The sequence below is a fragment of the Podarcis erhardii genome (genome assembly GCF_964252035.2).
Source record: "Podarcis erhardii genome assembly, chromosome: 8".
Lineage (NCBI taxonomy): Eukaryota > Metazoa > Chordata > Lepidosauria > Squamata > Lacertidae > Podarcis > Podarcis erhardii.
In genome coordinates this window covers 33,972,266-33,998,132 of record NC_138499.1, presented here as the reverse complement: position 1 = coordinate 33,998,132, position 25,867 = coordinate 33,972,266, and the positions used below count along the sequence as shown (strand labels likewise).

Here is a 25,867-nt window from a genome sequence, read left to right as displayed (position 1 = left end):
CCACTTTGGAGAGTTAAGCATGAATGGAATTTTATTTCAATCTCTATTTAAATTAATGATGTTTTCAGATGGGGACTTGAATGATAACACAGATCAAGGTAATCATTCCAAAGGCACAATGCACAGGTCTACTATTGAAGCAGGAGTCCCTAAAACAGGAGAGAAATACATAATGTTTTTAAGTGAGCAAGGTAGTTTTTCAACAGCGAGGGAGTAAAGTTTTTTAGCTACTCTATGTGTTCAAGCTTGACACAGGGACTTCAAGCTTTCCAACAAAGCTATAATTTTTCCAAGTAATTTATATACAGAAAAATTAAAAGTTTTATTGTTTGCTGTCTCAGCACCCCTCTAAAGTAGGGTGCCATTATTCCCATTTTACAGATGGTGACTGAATGATCGCAGTGGGTTGTCTCCAAAATTAGTCAGAGTAGACCAATTGAAATTAAGGGATATGACTAACATAGGACCATTAATTTTAATTGGCCTCCTTTATTAGTTTGGATGCAACCCAGAAAGTCACCCAGGGCTACACAATAAGTCTGCAGAGAGATGAATTCATATAAATCAATCTGCTCTCTTCCAAATTACTCTTGCTTGAAAGGAATCAAGTATATAGTTAATGCTACTAAAACCTGGTTCCTGTGAACATAAGGGTAGGGTGAAACAACGGCGGAGGGAAATAAAGATGAAGGCAGTTATACACAGCAGTGACAGCTCTCCTAGTGCCTTTGATGGAAGAGCACAGTTTTTATCGGCACTTTTGGCAGGTGTGGCTACTTATTCTGTAGTTACTTCCTCTGGTCAGAGTTAGGTTGTGATGCCTAACCAAATGCTTCTCTGACATTCCTCACCAGTTCAAGATCCACTACAGGCACATGTACCAGGATGATAGTTGTTCAATATCCTTACTCAGTTGAGGGTCTTTGTACACTTTGCCTCACTGAAGAACTGTATCTACAGGAGTCCTGGAGAAAGCAGGCTGTCATATAATGAGCATGTTTAACATAAAGGTCCATGTTTAAGCCTGAGTTCAAATATTTTCATTAGATGCTACAACATAATTAGACTAAACCATCAAATCAATTCAAAATAAAAAAATTCCTTCCAGTAGCACCTTAAAGACCAACTAAGTTAGTTCTTGGTATGAGCTTTCGTGTGCATGCACACTTCTTCAGATACACAGTGTATCTGAAGAAGTGTGCATGCACACAAAAGCTCATACCAAGAACTAACTTAGTTGGTCTTTAAGGTGCTACTGGAAGGAATTTTTTTATTTTGTTTTGACTATGGCAGACCAACACGGCTACCTATCTGTAACATCAAATCAATTGTTGCTTTATTCAGTTTCAGATGTTTTGCAAACTGTTTTACTGGAGAATTGTGTTTCATTTTGTCTTTTCTCCTGTGCAACAGCACAAGTGCTTACCTGAACAAGAGGAATCTTGACTGTAAAATGGTTTCACACTGAAAAATTCACCTTTGGTGTTTCAAACACATACCCTCCTACATTTCTCCGATGAAAATAGGGACGTCCCATTCCATAATGAGAATTTTACTATTTATACCCCACATATCTCACTGGGTTGCCCCAGCCACTCTGGGCAGCTTCCAACATATATAAAAACATAATAAAACATTAAACATTAAACAAAACTTCCCTGTAGACAGCTTGGGGATCAGATAACTCCATACCCACCAACACTTCTCTAATGAAAATAGGGACATGCTAAGAAAAAGCTGGACATTCTGGGATCAAATCAGAAACCAGGACGGCTTCTCTAAATCAGGGATGTCCCTGGAAAATAGGAATGCTTGGAGGGTCTGCAAACATAGCCTCTCACTTTAACCTCTTAAGTTCAAATGTTCCAGTGTCACAGCACTGGTATTTGATACAATAGGAATTTAATACTTCAATCACACAATAATATCTTTTGTTCCATTCTAGATGCAGTTGAATGAAGTACCTGAAACGTATAGGAAAATCTTTAACTCTGGATATTTTCCAAAGCTGCTTAAACACTCTTTCATCTGTCTAGTATGGAGTCTAAGCTTTAAAACTTGTGTATCTGGCATGATTTTGAGCTCTAAAATTGTCTCTGGTCAGGCTTTTCTTTAACTATACGAGTAATGCTCAAAACATGCTGGCAAAAAAAGAGACTATTCAACATGACACACAGCCTTAATTCTTAGACTGTGGCTTTCCTTTGCATGCTTGTGGTATTCTTTCTAAAGAGTACAAGGACATGGAATTTGTAAGCCTCCAGCTTCCTGGTGATAATCCTCCTGAGCACATGGTTTTTAAATCCAGATGACAAACTGATTAGTGATACCTTTATAGAAATGTAAGTTTTATTTGAAATAATGCCTTAACATTGTGTTAACAAGACTTCTTTTTTAAAAGCTCATAGTGTAGCCTAGTAGTCTACTGTGAATGACTGTGCTAGGATGAGACCCAAAAGCCAGGGCTTTTTCGGCTGTGGCTCCGATCTGGTGGAACACTCTGTCACAAGAGACTAGGGCCCTGCGGGACTTGACATATTTCCGCAGGGCCTGCAAGACAGAGTTGTTCCACCAGGCCTTTGGCCAGGGCACAGCCTGACCCCCTCCTTCGGCAATCTTCGCGGAGCTCTGGCCCAATGGTAGCCATTGCTTTGATTTGAATTAATTTTATAATGAATGATTTTAGAGTGTTGTGTTATGTTGTACTGTTGTACTGTTTTATTGTTGTTAGCCGTCCTGAGCCCGGATTTGGCTGGGGAGGGCGGGATATAAATAAAATTTATTATTATTATTATTATTATTATTATTATTATTACCAAAGCAGTGACACAAATGTAGCACCATGAGTTGACCCAAAGCACTCTAGCCGTTCAATGCTGTGAGTCAGTGCTGCTTTGTAGCTATTGAAAACACACGTAAACGTAATAGGCCATATATGTTGCCTTAGTCAGTGGTCCCATCTTATATAATACTCAGACTTACTGGTTCACCACGACTGAGAATTCATTACAAATAAGCTTCATGTAAAGTAAAGGTAAAGGGACCCCTGACCATTAGGTCCAGTCGTGACCAACTCTGGGGTTGCAGCGCTCATCTCACTTTATTGGTCGAGGGAGCCGGCGTACAGCTTCCGGGTCATGTGGCCAGCATGACTAAGCCGCTTCTGGCGAACCAGAGCAGCGCACAGAAATGCCGTTTACCTTCCCGCCGGAGCGGTACCTATTTATCTACTTGCACTTTGACGTGCTTTCGAACTGCTAGGTTGGCAGGAGCAGGGACCGAGCAACGGGAGCTCACCCCGTCGCTGGGATTCGAACCGCCGACCTTCTGATCGGCAAGTCCTAGGCTCTGTGGTTTAACCCACAGCGCCACCCGCGTCCCTAAGCTTCATGTAGCTGTTACATATAGTACCGGTATGTACATTCTTTATATCCTTGTAAGTACATTGGAATTTATGTAGCTATCATACTACAAAATGTCTATGTTTATATGATTTTGAACTATGCACAGCTGATGAAGCCCCTTTGGGTAAAGCAGGGGAATATCCAGGAATCCTTGTCTTGTCTGCCTGTGCCAGCATCCATCAGTGCCAGTTTCTTTTGTCTGCCAACCCAATCATCTTTATTGGACACTTAGAAGATTATTTCATGCCACTCTTCTGAGGAATAGGTCAGACAGAAAAATACAAGAGAGATGAAGAAATTAGAAAAGAATGTACCATGGCACTGACTATACAGTGGTATCCCGGGTTAAGAACTTAATTCGTTCTGGAGGTCTGTTCTTAACCTGAAACTGTTCTTAACCTGAAGCACCGCTTTAGCTAATGGGGCCTCCTGCTGCCGCCGCACCGCCAGAGCACAATTTCTGTTCTTATCCTGAAGCAAAGTTCTTAACCCAAGGTAATATTTCTGGGTTAGCGGAGTCTGTAACCTGAAGTGTATGTAACCTGAAGCGTATGTAACCCGAGGTACCACTGTGTAGGACTTGTATTTTGTACATACTGGACTTAGTGGTCAACCGAAAAGTTATATTTTTATTATACTATTATATCACGAGGTTGGTTGTGACATTATGAGAAGTGGTATCTAATTTTTGAGAAGTAGTTCTAGTAAATAACTTTGTAATTGTTACTATACGGCCTATTACGTTTACGTGTGTTTTCAATTGGATTTGCGTAATATAGGCATTCTGGTGGGTTATGGCTTTGTAGCTATTGCCAACTGCAGCATAGCACCATGGTGCAATACTAAGTGAAAGGAAAACAGATATTGGGGACCTTAAGTGCTCCAGAGTGGAGGTGGCACATCTTGGCATTCATTGTAAAGGCATTTTGGTCAACATGGAAATAAAAACTATTATTATTAATATTATTATTTCTTAATCCCCCTTCCTCTAACCTTTGTTGAGTTGCATTCACTACTGGGTTTGCACCACATGTGCCTCTAACCTGTTTCATAGTTTGAACTCCTCAATGTACCAAGAACTTGCACCAGATCAGAGAGCGGGGGTAGATGAGCCCTCCTCATCTTGACATAACACAACAAGACTAAGGCATCAACAGGTGTGCCAGCCAAATCATTGGAAGCTCCCCAAGAGCAGTCAGGAATACCTCCTGAGCTGGACCATATTAATAGGTCCCCCATCCCACTGGCAGGGGGGAGAGAGGGATCAGCCACAGCCAATCCAAGCCTCACCAGGGAATTGTCCATGGCAATGGTATGATAACCATCTTCCCCAAAACTGGATGCTTCCCAACCCAATACGTTGTGAAGACCAGATCAATGACAGTGAAGTTCGTCCTCAATTCCAGGAGGTTGGTACCAGTGCCGGTTGATCCACTGGGGTTAATGGGGCACAGGCCTCATGCTAAAAACTTCAAGCAATTTAGTAATAATAGTAATAATAATTTTATTATTTATACCCCTCCCATCTGGTTGGTTTGTCAGATTTAAAAAATCCCCTCCTCAAAAAATTCCCTCCTCAAAATCTCAAAGCCACACACTCTTTCCTGTCCCCTACATATTTTATATTGGACCTCATGGAGGTATTTCTTCCATTTTCCTGTTCTCTACATCACTCAGCAACAAGGCCTCTCCCATGAGTTGCTATGGAGAAAAACCATATGACTTATTGGACTGGTTGAAATTCAGCCCTGCTAGAAAGGCTCCCTGTTGTTAGAAGGCCTATCCCATAGAGCCACTGTAGCATATATGGGAGGACTAATTGAAGAAGGTAGCCTTAGACTATGAGAATCCTACATGGCAATTTATTACCCTTTACTATTTTGGTCACAACCATTACCTATTACGCCTAAAGCAGAAGAGATGGAGTATATAAGCATATCTGTCTCCTGTTCAATTTCCAAAAGCTGTCATAAATGACCAAACCCTGGTTGTATGCATAAACCATTAATTTGATGTATGCATGCTTCTTATGAGAATGTTTTATTTGCTTCTTTGAATTTCATGGTGCTGTGTACTGAAAATATTTTATGGGCTAAAATAAAATATTTATCTCATTTTGAGACACCTGAGCCAAATCACATCACTTTTAATTTCCTGTTCTCTACACACATACCTCTATCCTGGTCAAACTGCCCTGACATGAGCAAAGTATTTGCTCTGAATCAGTGTGACATTTATACTTAACGCTTGCAGCTAACAAAAATATACAGATGGTTGGAATATGCAGATCATGCCTGGACTGGATGCTAAAAAGTTGGGACCAGAGCTATGCAGAGCTGGCAGGATTTGGAAGGTAACAAAGAGGTAGTAATGTGTATACAAGGGAAGGGGCAAGAAAACAATGAGGGGATATTCAAGCTCAATGGTGAGGGGCATTAGAAAAATAGGTTAAAGATCATGCCTTTGGATCTTAAGGGAATTTCTTACACCTAGGCACTTTGTGTAAGCACAGATACGTTTTGTGTGGGTATATCTCACAGTATAGGCATCAGCTAAAAAAAAACCCCCTGCAAACGTCCTGTGAGGTCACTAGTCAATTTTTGCAAGGACAGGGAATGGAAAATTCTAGCATAAGGGGAGGAGGGTGATAAAAAAGGGGGGGGGGTGAGAAGGTAAGCGAATGTGAACACCTGACACAATTAGGTCCAGTTGTGTCAACTGAAGGTGCAGCTTCAAAGAAGAACTCGCTGGACAACAGAGAGCAGGATGATCTGCCTGTTCCACTGATGAAGTCTTGCCTTGGGCTGATGTCATGCTATCTCCTGTTGTGGTTGAAACCTTGTGGGCATTTGTTTTGAATTGGTGTATGTAGTCTTGTAGGCATTTGCATTGCTTTCTGATTTGTGGTCTGGGGTTTCGTTTCTGATTACTTGGTACGTATAACATCGGCTAAACTCTCAAACCAACCTGTCATTGTCATTTTGTTTCGTATATTCCCAATATGGATCCAGCAATGATCTTTATTCTTTTTAAACAAACAGAAGTGAAACTAGCTTTTTAAAATGAGCAAAAAACCGTGTGTGTGTGTGTGTGTGTGTGTGTGTGTGTGTGTGGCCTTTCAAAATGAACTACTACCAACCTTCCTCCCCACAATTTGGGTTATATACTCTGCTATCAGTACAGAAAGTTACTACCTGCTTTGAGCATCTGCACTGACTGTTTCCAGGCTCAGTTCAAATGCCATCTTTTTCATTTAAAGTCCTAAATGACTTGGGTCCTGATTATCTCAGGGAACACCTTCTCTCATGAGTCCTGCCGCCCACCACTTAAGTTCTTTTGCTGAGGCCCTGATCAAATCTCCTACTCTAAGGAGACTAGCTTAGCCCTCAACAGGCCCTTTTCTATATGAATATTGTGCAACTCTGCCAAGAGACTCACAGCAAATGCTTGGGTTGGCCTTTGTAACTCCAATGGAAGTTGAAATAAAACAATTTTGAAGCACACAATTCTTTTGGGGACTGAATTATGAGAACGTATTTTTTCTTTGTTAATATTGTAACCTAAATTTCAGCCAGGGAATTCAAGAGCAGCATATTTTTCCTTACAAGAAAAGCTTATGCCAATAGGGTGTAGCTTAACTTAAAAAATAAGTGGATGTTTGAACTTGAATTTTCTTTCCTACATCCGGGTGCAAATCTCTGGCAACTGTAAGCAGTAGTCTGAGCAAATATGTATTAAGGGATGGGAGAAATCAAATACATCCAAGATAAAACTCTTTAATATGTCACAAATCAATTTTATTAATTTAAACACAAAATGAAGGAAGGAAAATTTCTGTACACAGTTGTGGACACAACACACTTTTTGTACAATAAGGCCCAGACAAACTTTTTTTTAGTCAGCATGTTGACTACAAAAAATTGAAACAAAGGGGGGAAAGTTCATCTCTATTTTGCTTAAAGCAAAAAAACGGGAAAAAACTAATTACAGCCCCTGTCATTAAAAGATTTGTGTATATGTGCTAAACTTTACAGACTGTGAGTAGTCCCTGAATTGGATTGCTCTTGGTACATAAAGTTATTGAAGGCTGGGGTGGGGGGCATATTTAAAATCAAACAATTTGAAACAATCCATAATATAATTATAAAGTGTAGCAGCAGTATGCATCTTCCACAAAAATAGGGTGTTTACCTCACAGTTACTATGTTTGCTTGTAGCTGGCTTAAAAGCTGGTTTATGTTGCAAAAAACAACAAGAACTTTAAGAAAGGACTAAAATAACTGCTGCTGAAGTCTAACAAAGACACCAATGGAAAAAAGTTCCAAGGTTTAGGCAAAAAAAGAAAAAAAAGGGGGGGAGCCATATAAACCACATGCAGCTGTATCAAAGGCCTTCCCTTAACCACATTTACAAGATTAGGGGCAGCTTGCAAGATCAGGTACTCCCTTCTCCCAACCCTCTGATCTGCAAATCTCACATTGCCACCTTAATAGAATCCTGTGCATGTACTCAGAAATAAATCCCACTGGGTTCAGTTGGGCTTACTCCCTGGTAAGAGTGTAGGATTGCAGCCCAGTAAACCCAATTGAGGAAACTGGTTACCCCTAACCATGACATTGATGCTAATGTATTACCTTACCCCAGTTACCAGCAGGAGGGAGGAATTCTCTCTGGGGAGGGAAGAGGATGTTAACCATGGTTAAGAGAATCACATTGATAATATTTAAAGAAAGTGACTAGATTGTTCATGATCTTCATATGTTACAGAAGATGGGAACAGTTCAAATGTAATAGAAGCTAGTTACAAACAGTCTTAACAAAATTGGCAATGACTATTTTTACTATGCCCATTGCCGGCAATGGACCAATAGAAAAATCTGGTTCCTGGTTAAAATTAAGGATGCACCAGACATTTGCCAGTTTCTAATTTCATATTGTGGGCCTAAAGGTAAAAGAATTGTGTGCCAAAATTCTCACACTCAAAGTCTGAAGGTTTTACAAAATCAGTGTTTGCTTATTTTTGAGCTGCATAATAATTTCAATACTTACTGTAAGCCACTTTTTTTTGGGGGGGGGTACTCTCACAATAAAGGTAGGGGAGGCTGGGGGCATGAACTGTTTCAACAGCTAATGCAAACCAACACTCACAGCCATGCTTTGCCCCATCCACCTGATATTTTACTAAGTTATCACAGTGTTACATCAGTTTGCTTGACAGCTGCTCATTGCGAAACTAGAACTGTCATTACATTCTGCCCGTTTTTCAACAGATCTGTGTAAGGTTTAAAGCATTTTAAATATTCAAGCAAAAAATTATTACTTTTTTGAGAAGAAAGGGACTGAGATGGCAATAAGTTTCTTATGAGCCATAGTTAATTTAGTATGTACTCACTAGATCTCAGAAAGACCTCTCCCTTTGCACTTGAAAATAAAGTGGTTGCATTCAGTTTTAGTTTTTCAGTGCATGAACACTTGGTTCTGATTTTTCTATAAGTCAAGATATGTTACATGACATACTTTTAAAAAACCCAGTCCTCTACCTTTTTTGGGGGTGGGGAATCAACAGATAAATTATTTACTTCTCCCACATTCAGTGTTTAGCAGTAAAGCCAATTAAACAAAAGAGATCACTTCAAGACTATACCATTTGTACTCAGGTATAATACCTGAGCAAAAAATGACATCAGTTGAAAGTACACATGTGTATTTAAATTGCTGCTTCTTTTGGCAAAACACACTGAAACAGAGCCAGATCAAGCCTTCATCAAACATAGGTATTTTGTCAAGAAAACTGGCAATTTAAACACGTAAACCATTCTAACCTGATGTGAGGCCCATATATTTTGCACTTATAGGCAAGTACAAAATGTAAACAAGAAGCCCATGATGGGCATGGTGCAAGTAAGGGAGGTATGTTTAGATATTATAGATTTGCCAATGAAAAAACCAGAAGAAAGAACAGAAAGAATAAAAAGTGATTCCTTATTGACACTTGACATCCATGCTTTTGGTCTTGACAAATTGATCTAAAAAAAATATCAATTATCTACATATTTATACACAATACTTTCATAAGGCACAGCACAATAGTTTGTGCATACACTGCCTCATATTTCACCAAAAAGCCATTACTACCTTTCAATAGTATTTGCCTAAACAATATGTAAAACGTCATCCATTCATTACAAATTTACACCAAAACATTCTTCCTGTACACGATTGTCTCAGTGATGTACCTATTTGCTTAAATTAGACATACTTTAAACTACTTTGCAATGTGCTAAAATTCAAAATCAATTTGTTATCAGAAGGCAAACACACATTACAGCCTTTCATTTATCATACATTTCCACATTTAGGTGATGGTGCCAAAACAGAGTCTGTTCATAAATAAGTAAAGATTTACAGAGTACCCTGGGTCTGAGAAACTAAAAGATCGAGAGAGAAAGAGAGGGGTGGGGGTGGGGGAAAGTAAACCTTTTCAAGAAATGTATGCATGGGATTCTTAAAAAGAAAAGAAAAAGCTCAGTCTTTTGTTGTGCAATCAAGTTTGTTGTATTTAAGAAGGTGTATGTGCGCCACAATGAAGAATCTAGAAACCACAAAGCACTTCCCAGTCTCTTCACAGGTATGAACGTTTCAATGTGGTGAATGTGATAAGGACACACTGTTAAACATTCTCATCATGGCTTGTTTTCATTAGATTCACAGTACTAGAATCAACAGCTGTTTCTGAAGACGAGAGACATGCTCCTCCATTTACTGCTAGGGCAAAGGTTGAGACCAGTTGCAGCTGTACATCAACATGATGAAATCACAAATTTCTGTAGCCCAGCAATGACACAAGTTGCAGGCACACTGTCCATGGGCGCAAGGGAAGTTCTGGGGTTACAAAGTGCTACTATAAGTACTCCAGTTCCAAGGCATGATGAAGGGCCATAAGGTCAGAGTGACTTGTGATCCTCCAGAATGGCATGGCATGCTGTGAAAAATAAAAACACAATGTAAGGACGCAAAGCTATATGTTATTTTGCGAGTATAGCTGTGCTTGGCCCATTTCGTATTGGAAAGCAGGCAGATGAAAATGCGAGAATGGCTGCAAAAATGTACCGATTCAACATTAAAAATACTTCATAAGATTCAGAAGCAAAACATTAGGATGTTTATAGAGGCAGGACATATTGAAACGGACCATATAAAGCGAATGCAAAAAAACCACAGTGCTTAGCTGCCCTTTCTTTTTTTCTATACAGTGTTTACTACAAATGCAGACCCAAATTCTCTATTAAGAATTCTAGCTGTTGAGCTACAAGTGTACAGCTGGAGCCAGGTGCCCCCTGTGGCCAGAAGGTAAAAGCTGTAGTACAAGATAAGACATAGGGCCAAAGTCGGCAGCATCAGCACCTCCACACAGGTAGCCTCTTTCTGCCAATACCCAAGGAAAGAATGGAATGACTTAACAGTGTGGTGAGAAATGTACTTATGAGATCATATTGGGAAGAAGTGTGATAAAATATTTCTCGGTTTCAAAGACATACTAAGCTGCATTATGTATTCTTGCTCCATACTAATGTTCTCTGAGACTAATTTGATAGCTGGCAGTGGCTTTGTGGTCAGACATCCTAGTTTTTTCTCTGAAAGAATGCAACAAACATTGGGTAGATTAAATCAGGGCTGTTGATGGTTACTTGGCAAAGGAAACTAAGTTTACTGGGTTGTATCCAATGGTGTCCCTCCACAAATGGAAGATTTTTTAATTCAGTAGAATGAGGAGGAAGTTATTTTCGCTGATTCACCCTCTCACTGCAGTCATTTGCATCACCTGCCAAATTGTCCATAAGATCCTCCAAGGGAACCGATGGGAACCATGATGGGGCTACATGGGAGGAGGGAATGAATATGCAAAAGTCACCTTCCTTCCTTCCCTCCCTGTTCCACTCAGAAATTCTACACTGGATTAAAGAGGTTTTTGTCAACAGAGACACACAACCTAGTTTGTTTTGGTGCACCTACATATGATATGGTGTTTAAAGACCTATAGAAGGGGAGCTTCACAAAACACAACATATTAATAGCCAACATAGCGCCGTCCAGATGTTTTCAGACTCCAACTCCCATCATCCTTGACCATTGGCTTTGCTGGCTGGAGATGTTAGGATTTGGACCCCAGCAACTTCTGGTGGCTCCCATGTTGGCTACCCAACATAAAAAAGTAATAGCAGGAATCCAAACAGCACTGCAAAAGCATGAAGTGCTGCGACTCATGGGTGTGGTGCATTAGTAGCACAATGCCAGTTTTCATTTCAAATTGCACTCCTTTGCATCATGCTGGAATTCCATTTCAGAGGGTTCTTCTAACCACCAACAACAGATTTTCAGAGGTTAAGATAGGTATGCAGTAGAAAGGTGAACTGGAAAGACCCCACTGTTCATATGGAAATCCATAAGCTGTCCTTGAAACCCAGGTTAAAGGCTGCATTCCTAACCATGTCTACTTGGAAGTAAGTCCTATGAAATTCAATAGTGCTTATCCCTGTTAAGTGTGGTTATGACTTCAGAGGTTTCCTAAGTATATAATTCTTCCTGTTTCATAATTGATATTTCTTCAGCACAGCAATCCTTTAAAATCTGTACTAAAATACATAGCTGAACAGCCTCATTAAAGAAGCAAATCTGAACTGCTTTTTCTTAGAAGGAAAGAAAGAAAGCTAGTTTCTTAAACTGGAAACGTACGGAGATAGAGAAAATCTTTTCTTTGTCCACAAGATACATATCCCAAAATGATGCAGCATTTGGTGACAACACATTTAATAATCTATTGTTTGCTGCCAAAACATGCTTGTTTAAAACTTTCTGGCAGGTGAATTAAACAGGTTATTAAAGCAAAGAATCAAAATGTATCACTGTGTTGCCCAAATCATTTTCTGGCTAACCTTCTCCCAGTGATTCGTATTATACTAGCATTGTTCATGTTGACATTGTAACAAATTTCCCAAATGAAATATCTTAAAGATGAATGTTTACGTTTCATTCTACTAGTTAAATAAAAGGAAAATTTGAATCTGGACTTACAAGTGTGTTTGCAAGACCCCTGAATAAACCAAAGATATGAACAACTGGGGTGGGGGGAAGGGAAATACACAAATATCATTCACAAGGGGTGAAAATGTGATTGGGAAACCAAACTACCCTAAAGCTATAAAAGCAGGACTTTTGATGTCAGTGAAATATTTTATACAAATAATAAGAAAAGATAGCCATAACCTTTCAGAGAGAAAACATTCAAGCTATCCCATGGGAAAATATTTGACATTTAAAATGTAAAGGAAGTGAAGTATGTTTTGGATTCTATTATTTTAGATGTGCACAGTTAATTTTAGAGTATGCAACAAATAGCTGAATCCTTTTTTTAAATCTTAAGCTGCTATAATATGAGAGCCTGGATTGCATGCCACATTGCGGCAAACCATGACTTAAGTGCAAACGCGTGTGCTCCTGGAGAGAAAGCTGTGGCAACTTTGCTTCTCCGTGGTCATTTTGCTGCTGTGTTGCACCAAGCAAAACCCTGGCTTGGCTTAGGGTGTCATCCACACCTAAGTTTATGGGTTAGCTTTCTCCAGACTAGCCACAATCTGTAAACCAAGAATGAATCTTTATTACAGCATGTAGTTAGAGTTAAATCGCAAGCCTGTGTTTGGATGACACACTAAGCAAGGTTATGGCATGGCTCAGCAGGGTTTAGCAGCAAAGCAACTGGGGAGGGGTGAAGCAAGCTTAATCTTATTGCATGTTCATGCTAAGGCATGGTTTGGCTTGTGAGCAAGACCAGAGAAAGAGGCAATCTATATGGCATAAATGGGGCAAACCCTGATTTTATCTACTAGCCATTCCTGCAGCTCTTGTATTAATAGTAGGAAGTCGGAGTCTGTCTAAGAGAAATATGGAGATTTCTGGCAAAGAAAGGAATGGACTGGTTAGGGCTGTGTTTTCCTCCTCCCAACGCCTTTTTGCTGTCCTTTGGCTCACCCAGGGCTTGGGCTCAAGCTACTCCACTTAGGAACCTAGGTTGTGGTCAGAAAGGGAAAGATGAAGCAGCCCAGCATAAGCCCTGAGTGACAGCAGAAGGGGGGAAATTGCCCAAGTTAATCCACTTCATTCTCCAGTCATATTTGTCAGTACTCCAAGGCTGGCTCCTGTTTAAGAGTCTAAGGACAAAACAAGGCTTTGCTGGGTACATCTAGTCAACAACTGCAGCTAGCCAGATGCCTCTGGGAAGTTTGAAATCAGGGCATGAAGGTAACAGCTGTTGCAGTATCTTCTGTCCCACCTACCTGGCATTGAGAGACACAGCATGCTTGGACAGCATCCATTTAGCTATCATGTCAATCCACAGCTATGATTTTTGTCTAGCTGATTTATAAGCTGCCTTATGGTCTAGCTACACATTGCACAGAAACACATGTAACAAAACTGTGATATCAAGAAGGGGTGATTTTTCAGCAGAGAAGCAGCAGTGGGGTGCATTTGAGTTTGGGTGCTTTACCCCTGTCTCTCATCTGCCACTTTGTTAATGCAACCTCTCTTGTAGAAAGCACAATCTGTGCTGATTTCAAACCAGCGCATGTTGGTACCTTGTGTAGGAACATTAGCTGAATTCATTACAGTGTTGCTTTCAGAAAACAAATGTAAAATCAACATATTCTAGTGTGGAAAAAGCACAAAAGTGGTCTCAGCTGTGCCCCAACACATCTCTGTTTCAAGTCCTAAGCGAAAACTCGGAGTGAACCAACAGACAACAATGTAACAACAGCCACAGAACGTGGCATAAATTTACTGATTCACTGATTGTTAGTAGTTTACACAGTGATCCTCTTTTCTTACTGTTCTACATAGAACATAGCTCAATACTTTTTGCACACTTTGCTATTTGAAAAGTAAACATGCTCCAAGTTGTCCCATATCCCCCCTGTGGCAATTACTAATTTTATATTACTGCAAACTCATAAAAAGAACCTGAGCCCAAATGTATTTGAATCTGTTTGCAAATGAAGAAGCTGAAGACTGCAATTTGGGAATGGTTTAGGTTAATGACCAAATATTCCAGTAAACATCTACTGCTAGGTTCTATATGTAATTTTAATAGCATTTATGTGTAGGGATTTCCTAGCACAACAATCTCTCTCCTAGGAGGCAAATACAAAGACAGTGAACTCTATGCATCGTATCCCGAACTCCTCATAATCCCACCTGCATCAGCTGTTCTATGAACTAGTCCAGATACGTTTCCCCCATTTTATATTACTGCTTAGTCTGAATATTTTAATTGTCTTATAAAATGAGTCTGCAGGAAATAACAGCTTATGGAAAGGTGAAAATGCCATGACTTATTCACTACAAGTGAAATATAAGAGTGTGTTGCATCCTGAGTGAAACATATTTCTTTTAATCAATCAAAAGGGATGCCTTAAAAATGGTGCATTTGAAAGGATGCACATTCTCTTTTTCTGACAGGTTTGGTTTAAGATTACAAAAAAACGGGCTCTCTGTTATGTACATCTAGTTTTTCCAACACACTACAACATGTATAATAATTTTTGTTATACATGGTAATATATGAAAAAAACATCAGTTCCTCAAGCAACTGATTTTATAGTTTTGCCCACCCCACCTAAAAGTTGCTTGGTCCAGCCCATATTTTACCAGCTTCCTTGTAAAAACACTTTGTCAAAAGCCTTACTGAAATCAAGACACACTACACCCACAGCATTCCCCCGATAGATGTACACATCCTTTACATATAATGCTCCTCCTCCACCCTTCCCATTTGTTCTATTCCTATGAACAGGTTATACCTCTCAATTTCTACATTCCAGTCATGAGCCTTATCCCACCCTGTTTCAGTAACACATATTAGTAACGACTATTATTTACCACCCTGTATTACCTCAAATTTGTATTGCTTGTTTCCCATGCTCTGTGCATTAGTACAGAGAGAACTGAAACCACAAGTCATTCCCTCTAGCAGCTTCCTTCTTGTAGTTTTCTGCCCTTTAGCTTGTTTCTGTAGAACCACATCAGTTTCCAGTCCATCAATGCTGCTATTATCCCTAGTGCCAGTTGTTCCCCTGTTGTCTGTAATATCTGTAAGTTTTTAGATGGTAAACGGTTTTCTGACACCATCTTAATAAACTGCACAGACAAGCCACTGTCATCAGAAACAGATCTGGAATAGAGTATTTGATTGGTTGACCATGCAGCAACTCAAACAGGGAAAATGTGTTTTCTGTTGTTACACATTAAACTCTCTAAATAATTTTTTTTAAAATGTACAATGGCATTTGTCAGTCTTATATACTGATAATTTTGAATGCTTGAGAATAACTGTGTGTCATACCATCACCACTTTTCCAGTTCACTTACTCCCTCACGAAGGAATACCTAAAGGTGCACTGAGTGTTTTCAGCATCAAATCTGAGCTGGCATTAGGCAATGGATGATGAGACATAGCCAGCGAAGGAACTAGACATAGCCAGTGGAGGAGGAGCTGGCTTTTGGGAGATAGCGGCTTCGTTTACTTGACTGACAGCTGGTGGTTGGGATGGGAAACTGGTTTGACCACTTGAACCAAGGAACAACTGGGACTGTGTGAAATTAGTTTGCATAGTATGGAAAAGCAGCTCACTTCAAAAGTCAATTTCTCTTTTTTTGATTTTAGTTTCGGCTGTTTAACTATTCAGACTGAAAGCTCGGTCTACGTTAGAAAGGAAGCATGAAGTTCTTTGGTTATATAACTGCAGTGGTGTGCCATAGATGTGTTAAAAAGGGTGCAGCACTGGCTCCAGCTCGCCTCTCCCTGCAACTCTGTGCCAGCTTAGGTCAACAAAACAGAGAAAGTGCATTTGCTGTGGTGGGCAGAGAGCCAGCACAGTTTGTTCTCTCCCCAAAAGAACAGGAAAAATTGGAGGAAAATCTCCCTGCTGGCAGATATGGGACTAACAAAACCACAGGGTGTCCTTTATTATTCTGGGCTTGGGGCAAAGCCACAATTGAGACCTTTAAGTTAAAGGCATATAAATATAGCCATGGGGAGCTTGAAAAGTAGTATTTTTGAGGTGAGATAAGAATCTGAATGGATGTAGACACAGGAAGATGTTTTTCTTAGGCACAAATACATATAGTTACAAAATTCCTTGTTAATATAATCCCATTGAATTCACTGTTGCTTTGCCAGGAGAAAATCTAGATGCTTCCTTCTGTCCTAAACTGGAAATTCCTTCCGGCAACAAAGAACACATGAAAGGAATGCCTCCGGAGGATGTTTTGTACTATCTGTCCATTCCACAAATGTAAAAGTTTTGTGAAGGAAACTTCCAGAAACTGCTTATTTAGATTAGGCACTGATATAAGTGCACAGTTATTTTGGCAAAGGACTTTTTAATCACCAGCACATGGAATTCAGTACTATTCATAAAAAATAAGGGTGGGTGCTACTGAACTACAACTTTCATTGTCCCTAACAATTGGCCGTGCTGGCTTGCACTGGTGTGAGTCAGAGTCTACCAACATTTGGAAAACCAAAGCTTCCCCACCCGATACAGGATATAAAAATGAATCAAAATGTAGATATTTCTCTTACTTTTAGATATTAGTTTAAAAATGTAATTCATTTAGGCAAGAAGGCTTAATAAATGTAAGTCATTTATATGGCCCAAATGCACATGGTGTTCAGATAACACTCCCCTCCTTTCCCTGAAATTTTCTTATCTGTTAATCTTCAGGATTTATTTGATCTTTCACACAATGTAAAAGGCACTACTGGAAATCCAGAGGAATCTAAGCACTCATTTCCATGTTAATTGCTTCCAGGAAAAAAACAGATTGCAATCCTGCTAACCCAGAAAATCATGAGAGTTTTGTACAGTAATTTCCCCATGATTTTCATGGATCACAGCACCACTGCTCATGTGATGAAATTTAGGGCGGTATTCCAGAATACAGTTCTTACCCAGTTTCCATGGGTGAACTGAAGCTCACATGCTAAAAAAGGGTGGCAAAATGTCTATAACATCAGCTGTTGTGTCACATCATGCCCATTGGTATGAATGAAATTTGGGGTGACATGGGGGCATATCAACCTAAAAACCACAGTTCTGTATAACACAGGAAAACTAATAAAATCCATGAGCATGAAATCCAGAGCTACAGCCACCCCAACAGATGACTGCCCAGTCTTTACATGATTACCTCCAGCAGCAAAGATTGTGTATTAATGAGATGCTTAGAACCTGCAATTCAAAGGAACATTGCTGTAGAAATGTAAACCTTGACTTATTACCTTCTTTGATCCTTGTTCTTCTTCCACACCATCTCCTATAACAACATATACTACTTTTCTTCCAAATCTTTGAATTATGCGCTCAAAACAGCTTTCTTTTCCTAAAAACAAAAAAGCATAAACCACCAGAGGTGGTGTAACCCAAACCATATTGCATTTTACTTTAAGAAAGCAACTAGTGCAGCTAAAAACATTTTATATTACTGTATACCAATAACCCTATCCTGGCATTAGCTTATTTTTTTTGCATGAATGGTCACTGAAAATATCACAAGGCTCTGATGTAGCCTACACTTCAACTTATTTCCCTTCCCTGGCTTCTTACTTTTCTGGTATTTTAAGCCAATGCTGGTCAAATCCACCAATTCACCATGGATATTCACTAAGGTCCCTATTTTACATTGACAATTTCTTCCAGGGAAGGGACTCAGTGGCATGGCAAGTCTACTATTTCTGCCTACGCTATCAAAGTTACTGGTGTGCACCCATGTAAATATTCGGAATTATTGAATTAAAAAACCCCAGAGCTCATGGTTTTGAGAAGAGAACTTGTGTATGTATGTGAATATGAAATGGCTAGTATAGGTGCACCCAGGGGCAAAATGAAGTGAAATGAAACAGCAGAGCATGAGAATCTTATTCTGAGGGTCATGGGTTCGAGCCCCACTTTGGGCAAAAAGATCCTTACATTGCAGGGTGTTGAACTAGATGACTCTCATGGTCCCTTCCAACTCTTCAATTCTATGACACTATGAATGGAATAAGGAAGGGTAATTGCACACATAGCTTTGAAGATAATTAGTTGGAACCAGAGTGCTCCTTCATCAAACAGAAAGGCTCCTTCTATTCACAGAAAGGACTGAGATCTAGTGAAGGCTATCTCTGAAGGAAGGGATGTGAAGGCAGTTTTTGCCAATTCCCACTGGACCCTCTGTGCCACCTCTCATGCTGATCTAGAGGAACTCCCAACCTTACAAAACAGTTTTTCAGGAGACACATGACACTACAGGGGAAGGAGAACTTGGTGATAAATCACCTCACCCCCTTCCTTCAGCAGGAGCATCCTGTGAGCAGAACTCATTCATAGGAACTCTGGATCCAAGCTTATGTTTCTAGGTAGAAACTGAGCAGTGACTGGATATACGGTAAGTGCATCTCTGTCAACCTAACTTTCTTCACAGGGTTGTTGTAGAGAAAGTTCAGTGGCAGAGCATCTGCTTTGCATGCAGAAGGTTCCAGGTTCAATCCCTGGCACCTCCAAGAAGGGCTCATAATGTCCCCTGTCTGAAACCCCTGCCAGTGCCTGCCAGTCAGTGTAGACAATATTGAGCTCTTAGATAGACCAATAGACTTAGCATAAGGTGGCTTCCTGCGTTCCTAAAATCAGAACGGTGAAGAACTTTGTACACAAAAAAACACTATAAAAATGAATAATATTTTAAGGACATCGCCCAGAATGATGATATCTCTGTCTATACACAATGATTAGTATCAAAAGAACTACATGATATTTCAGAATTATGTTCCTTTAATAGTAGCTCCCAAAGCCACAGGGGAAAGTTCCATTTTTTAAAGGAGGATTCACAGGGCAGTTTCTGGTATGGCAAATCAGCTTTCAAAGGGGGGGGGATCAACAATCTCAGTGGGTGTAAACAAGTTCTTGGGCACTCCTAAGGTAGCTCTTTGGATACTGGCCTATATATAAAAATAGCTCATGAGAAGCAGTTCCGGAGTCTCCTTTTGACTTAGTATTTTAGTGGAATAATGTACTGTACATTATAAACAAGTAGAATGTGGAATTGTTTATAAGGTTCTCCTTAAGCATTGAACTATGAGCAGAGATAGATTAGAAGAACACATCACAATATGAGTGGCAGATGGATTAATAGGGCAGACTAAATGAGATTTTCAAAATTAACTTAATCAATGTTTCTTGTTATTAAGACTTAGTTTAATAATCAGAGCCCCAGGAAATTCTGAAAGATGCACAAGTCTGTTGCATGTGTAAACAAAGCATGTATTTCTGTATTAGTAAAGAGACACTTCTATCTCAATCATTGTGCCATCTCATTTGAAATTATAGCTTCAAGCAAATAGGCTTTGTTTGTTGTAAAAATAACTCACCTATTTTAGTTGCACTGTAAATATTTTCTATTGGAAATACTACACCTAAGCCATATAGCAAGACTTTTGCAAGAGCTGGAATAAGCTGAGTAGTCGTCACTAGAATATTCACACAATTTGTCCTAGAAGAGAGGGAAAGTATCTTTCATAAACCAAACAAAGACTGCCATTTTACAAGCATATTACTACTATCCTCGTTTAAAACCGGGAAAGGGAAAGGTAGGAGAGACAGACTGAAGCATAGTTAGAAAACGTCCACAGGCAGAGGAACAGCATTTATATAGTACACCTGTTGTTGTTAAAGCTGTTGCTCTTCTGATGAAGCATGTCAGCGCTGGGACGCTGCACTGGCAGAGCAGCATAGACAGGTGCTGCTATATTAAAAAGACTAAGGGCACAATCCTAGACTGAAAATCTGCTGGCTAAAGGATTCAGTGGAAGCCGTTCTATGCCAGCAGAAATCCAGACCCTCCTCCACCATATGTACCACCTCTACCTGCAGGGCATTTCCACTGGCAAAGATATGCCAAGGAATGGTTGGTGAAATCACACTTATATAGAGTCAGAGGTGCAATTTTGTTGTCTTCTTGCCTGGGGCAAGCAGTAATTGTTCCCAAGTAGCAGCCAAATTACAAACTGCCCCTTTCACCCCTATCTGCCTGCCTGCTCTTTCCCTTGCTGAGACACTCCTGCTATGCCACGAGTGGGGAAACTTTGGCCTAAATGTTGCTGAACTATGTCTTTCATCAGCTTCAACCTACACGGCCAATAGCAGGGGTCAGCAACCTTTCTCAGCCGTGGGCCAGTCTACCATCCCTCAGACCATGTGGTGGGATGGACTATATTTTGAAAAAAAAATATGAACGAATTCCTATGCCCCACAAAAAACCCAGAGATGCATTTTAAATAAAAGCACACATTCTATTCATGTAAAAACACCAGGCAGGCCCCACAAATAACCTAGAGATGAATCTTAAATAAAAGGGCACATTCTACTCATGTAAAAATACGCTAATTCCTGGACTGTCCGCATTGGGCCGCATCCGGCCCACGGGTCTTAGGTTGCCTACCCCTGGCCAATAGTCAAGAGTGATGGGAGTTGTAGTCCAAACACTTCCAGAAAGCCAAAGGTTCCCCATCCCTCTGCTGCACTACAATCACATCCCTATTGCAGAACAAATACTATGTTGTTGAAAGGCAAAAGTGAAACTCTTAATATGCACTTTTAGGGCAACATCACTATACAAATATAGAAACCCACCAGATCATTCCAATTTAATTTTCATATTCCAGGGAGCTACAATTGGGATTAAAAGATCAGCTTCCTGCTAATTACAAGCACAAGCTTTATAGGGGGGGATGTATATTAGTGGTAAAGATACATGGTGTCATTAGCGGAAATGCCCTAATTTATATTTCATGTTACTATGTGTTGCTGCCCCAGCTTGAACCCACTTACCTAGAGTGAATTAGTGTGAGTGCTTTTAGTGCAAGTGTTAACCAAGAATCTGTAAGAGCTTCAATTTCTGCTCTAAGCTGCAACCATGCTTCTCTCTTTGCTGGACCCAGAAGACCTGCAGGGAGGAAAGGAGCAAGCACTGTAGTGTTTGCATTTCAGCTAAGATCACTTACCACATCTTACAGATCTATAAAGTGTGCAGCTCTAAGTAGCTGAGTAAACACAGCCATGTTGAAAAAGATTCAGAAAGCAATGAGACTATTAAGCAGCATGCAGTATGACGGGCACTTGCCTCCAACATTATTTTTGTAGGTGTTGTAGATTTCTTTTACTCGTCTGTATCGAAAGGCCAGTTTTCTCATCCAGTCCACTCCTCCACGCACACCCGTTGCTAAGCATAAATTAGCGCTGGTAGCTGCTGCAGGGAAGCCATCTGTTCCGAAGTTATAGGTGCTGATTTAGTTGCAAGAAATTAAAAAAAATAACAATAATCAGACTATTCCAGACCAAGAACAACTGAACATTACATGGGCAATTTAGTTGAGTTGCAAAAAGATCCAAAGGAACAACTGTACAAAAATTATTATTATTTATTTCAGTATTTCATTTATAGTCGCCTTCTTATATAAATCAGTATGGATTTACCTTAAGTCCTGGCCATTGTCATCTGATGAAACATCATCGATATGAACTTGGTCACATTCCTACAATGAAAGAAGGTTGCCACTATGTTTACTTTCATTTGACAATTACAATACAAAAAAATATTTGTGCCAGAGGATTTTTTAAAAAACAAGCAAACCTGCAAAACCAACAAATTAATTTACTTTTTATGTTGCTGTATTGTAACAAGCATGCTCTATTTTTAGATGTTATTCTTCAGTGGAATTGGTGGAAAATATTTGCATATTTAAAAAGGAGTGTAGTTGAAACAATTACCATGTTTAGTTCTGTACATGTTCTTATAGCCTTTCAGGTACCTTCAGACTTCAATCTACTCAAAGCTGTTTCAGGCAATGTATGTGCGTAACTAAAACCAGACATTTTGGTAAATGTAACATATTAGAAAAATTAAACCTGATGCTAACCACCAATGAAATTATGACCTCTGATTGCTGTTGAGCCACACACCAACACAGCCTGAGGCCAATGTTTCAGAATACTGCAGACCAAAAAAAAAATCTGTTACTTGTTTTCCATTCACTTGAGAATTGTGAGCTTCTTTCTCCTGGCTACCCAATCTCTTCTTAAAACATGGAATTAGCAAATCCAGAGTGCTGCGGGAACACTTTTAAAATCTACAAAGTAACTCTTTCCTTCCTTGAAACCTCTGCACACAAATTAAGCCTCACACCTTTATATGTAGGTTTATCTGCCTGAAAATTGTCACATGTGTGCATTCCATTTGCTTCAACATTGGGCAGGAAAACATCAGTTGCTATGTAACATTTGGCACTTGATGAGTAAATAAAACACCTTCCAAAATAGCACTTTCATTTGAACCTAAGCTCTGTTTCTCAGATATTTAAACAATTGTCTGTGACCTCTCTTAAAGAAGTGAAGGCCAATAGCAAAGATGGTCCTTTTTAAAAAAGAACTAATACATTGGAGCCACGTATTTTTGTGTTGCTGGTTCCCTCTGAACAAATTTCTTTCTCTCTCTCTCTCTCTCTCTCTGGACTTGGGAGGGAGGGAGGGGAGATAGAAGTTGAAAGAAATTCAAAACAGCTGTTCCCTAACAGAATTAAAATCATGACCCTTAACCCCTGTTCTAAAACATCTATTTTCCAGCCAACCCTCTCCCAGCAAGCAGTGAGCTCCAAGGAGGAAAAGACTTTGACCTCATAACCTTCTTCTCCTCTCCTGAGGTCAACAACCTCAGATAAGAAAAAAAAGGGGGGGGGGAGTCTATGTGGCCTCACATGATGGCTATGAGTCTGAGTCTTTTGAACACAGATTGCCTTTTGAGAATATAGCACAGAACAGTGGAACACAGCACTGGCACCAATGTGTGTGTGTGTTAGGGGGAGCATGCAGAGAAGCTGGAAGCATTAAATATTACTGTTCAATGCAAGTTTGCTGGAAGTTTAAAATGCATACTGCCAGCAGCACAGAGTTATGTTTACACTGCAGTAAAATAATGGTTGAAAAAAGATTAATTGAATGGCAAACATTTTTCATATATAAGTTGTTTTTACAACTCTCTGAATTTATCCTTACAGTGGTACCTCGGGTTACATATGCTTCAGGTTACATACACTTCAGGTTACAGACTCCACTAACCCAGAAATAGTACCTCGGGTTAAGAACTTTGCTTCAGGATAAGAACAGAAATCGGACTCCGGCGGCATGGCAGCAGCAGGAGGCCCCATTAGCTAAAGTGGTGCTTCAGGTTAAGAACAGTTTCAGGTTAAGAACGGACCTCCAGAATGAATTAAGTACTTAACCCGAGGTACCACTGTATTAACATTAAAACTGTCTTACCAAATTTATTCTAAATATGAAAATCAGGAGCAATGCATAAAGGGAAGCACAGAAAATCCATTGCTAATGGCAAATTATAGAGATATATGCCATCAACACTGTGCTGAACCAAGATTTTATTTGAGGCAGGCATTTGCAGCAGCAATAAAATTAATGTGCACCAGTCTGAGGAGAACCAATTAACATATCTTGAATAACTTTACCTGTGTGCACACCTACATATATATGTGCATGCATGTACACACATACATGTATGGAGTTTGGTTACTCATTATTTTTACATACATGTTTGCAAGCAGAATAGTTCTTCACGGCATCAAAGCAAAATAACGGCAGGGAAACAGAAAGGACAATAATGCAATATGATTTATAAAAACTCTGGGTAATCTGAAGGAAAGGCAAGAGTTAACAAGAGCAGAGCTGCTCCCATCTGCTTCACAGTTTTTAGCTGCCTGGTGAAAAGGAATAATAGTATACCTACAAAGGGGTTAAGAGAATCTGGAACATAAGCAAAATATCGGGTTAGAGCCAAAGCTGCTTCCCTTCACTTGGAACCCGCAGCTCTTCCAAGACCCAAAACTGGATGGAGCAGATTTTGGGGTGTGATGGGGTCTCCAGCGGGAGTCAGGATCTGAGTGTGACATGTTCTGTTAGTTGCCATTCTCTTCTCTACTCCACTAACCAACTGTCACATCTAGCTAAGAGGATTAAAAAATATATGACTACCTAGGGATAATAGGATTATTATTATTACAATTTTACCTTGGAAGTCAAACGGAATGTGTTCTGGAAGTCTGTTACTTCCAAAATGTTCAAAAACCAAAGCACGACTTTGGAAGCTGCGGAAGCCCTGTTGGATGTTCGGGTTCCAAAGAACGTTTGCAAATTGGAACACTGACTTCCGGGTTCGTGGTGTTTGGGAGCCAAAACGTCCAAGTACCAAGGCATTCAGAATCCAATTATTCACTATTACTATTACTATTCAAACTCTGAAGTACAATCAGAATCCTTAAATTATATAGGCTTACAATCTGAAACAAGGTAGTCATAATGATTCCCTTTTCAATCACTGGAATGAATTACTATTGGCTTGCTTATGACAGCCTATGAATTATTTTTTTTTTTGCTGGGACTGATCTTCTAGGTCCTCTTGCAACACTATAGCCTCTGAACAATCGCATAAAGATAAAATGCATTTTCTAAAGTGTGGCAATAATCCACACAACTAGGCAGTAACATCTCCCAACATTTGCCACTTTGGGAAAGTGACACGTTTTAAAATTAAAAATATATATATATTTGATACTTTTTCAGGCGTTGAGTAGGAAAAAGACAAGTGGGACAGATTAGAAGTGGAGTGTTCTGGATAGGAGAGAGGGAAGAATATTGAGGAACTGTAGGAAAAGCAATTCAGAACAAAAACAGTCAGAAAAGATGGAGAGAGGTAACACCAAGAAAGGAATGAAAGAGAAGTGGAGAAAATGAAAAGAGGCACCATGACCAGCTCAGTGGATGAAGGGGGAGAAAGGTAAACAAAAGATAAAAGGCTGACTGCTTCTATTTTAAATGGCCCTGCAAAGATATAAAATCTAGAGGTAAATCCCAGGTTTCCGAAAGAGAAAAATTCTTTAACTGCTGGGAGAGATGGGAAAAAAATTAAACAGCAAATTCAGCTGATAGAATCAAATTACCCTCTAATTCTTAATGAATCTATTGTGTCTATTCTCTAAACATCCTGTGTTTGTTTTTGCCTTTTGGGGATTTTTGATCTAAGAAGGAAGCATTCAAAGCATTGTTCAGTGTAGGTTAGGTATAATTAAGTGTCAACAGGTTTACAAGACTTAACTTCTGAAAGCTTTAATTTGCTGAATTGGGACAATTGGGATTTGAGTCAAATGAACTTCAGTGGAATGACTGACAGCCTGTCAATCTCTTCTCTTCATTGCTACACTTCTGAAAATTCTGATGTACTAACAACTTCAAAGGCTCACAGAAAATAAACAAGGAAGAACTGCAATGGATAACAAATGAGGTTTTAAGATATGTATCCTGCATAGATAT

At 39.6% G+C, this 25,867-nt stretch overlaps 1 protein-coding gene across 11 annotated transcripts in view; it reads right to left on the bottom strand.

Moving 5' to 3' along the window:
- Positions 1 to 7,590: 7,590 nt before the first annotated feature.
- EYA1 (EYA transcriptional coactivator and phosphatase 1) overlaps positions 7,591 to 25,867 on the bottom strand; it is an 83,725-nt gene continuing 65,448 nt past the window's right edge. For all 11 annotated transcript variants that reach the window (XM_081874291.1, XM_081874284.1, XM_081874282.1 and 8 more), the window contains 6 exons: positions 21,968 to 22,026; positions 21,615 to 21,775; positions 21,323 to 21,437; positions 19,864 to 19,985; positions 17,740 to 17,840; positions 7,591 to 10,386 (listed from right to left, as the gene is read on the bottom strand). In XM_081874291.1, coding sequence (XP_081730417.1) covers positions 10,306 to 10,386; positions 17,740 to 17,840; positions 19,864 to 19,985; positions 21,323 to 21,437; positions 21,615 to 21,775; positions 21,968 to 22,026 — 639 coding nt within the window. In that variant the 3' untranslated portion in view covers positions 7,591 to 10,305. The remainder of the gene's footprint in view (positions 10,387 to 17,739; positions 17,841 to 19,863; positions 19,986 to 21,322; positions 21,438 to 21,614; positions 21,776 to 21,967; positions 22,027 to 25,867) is intronic.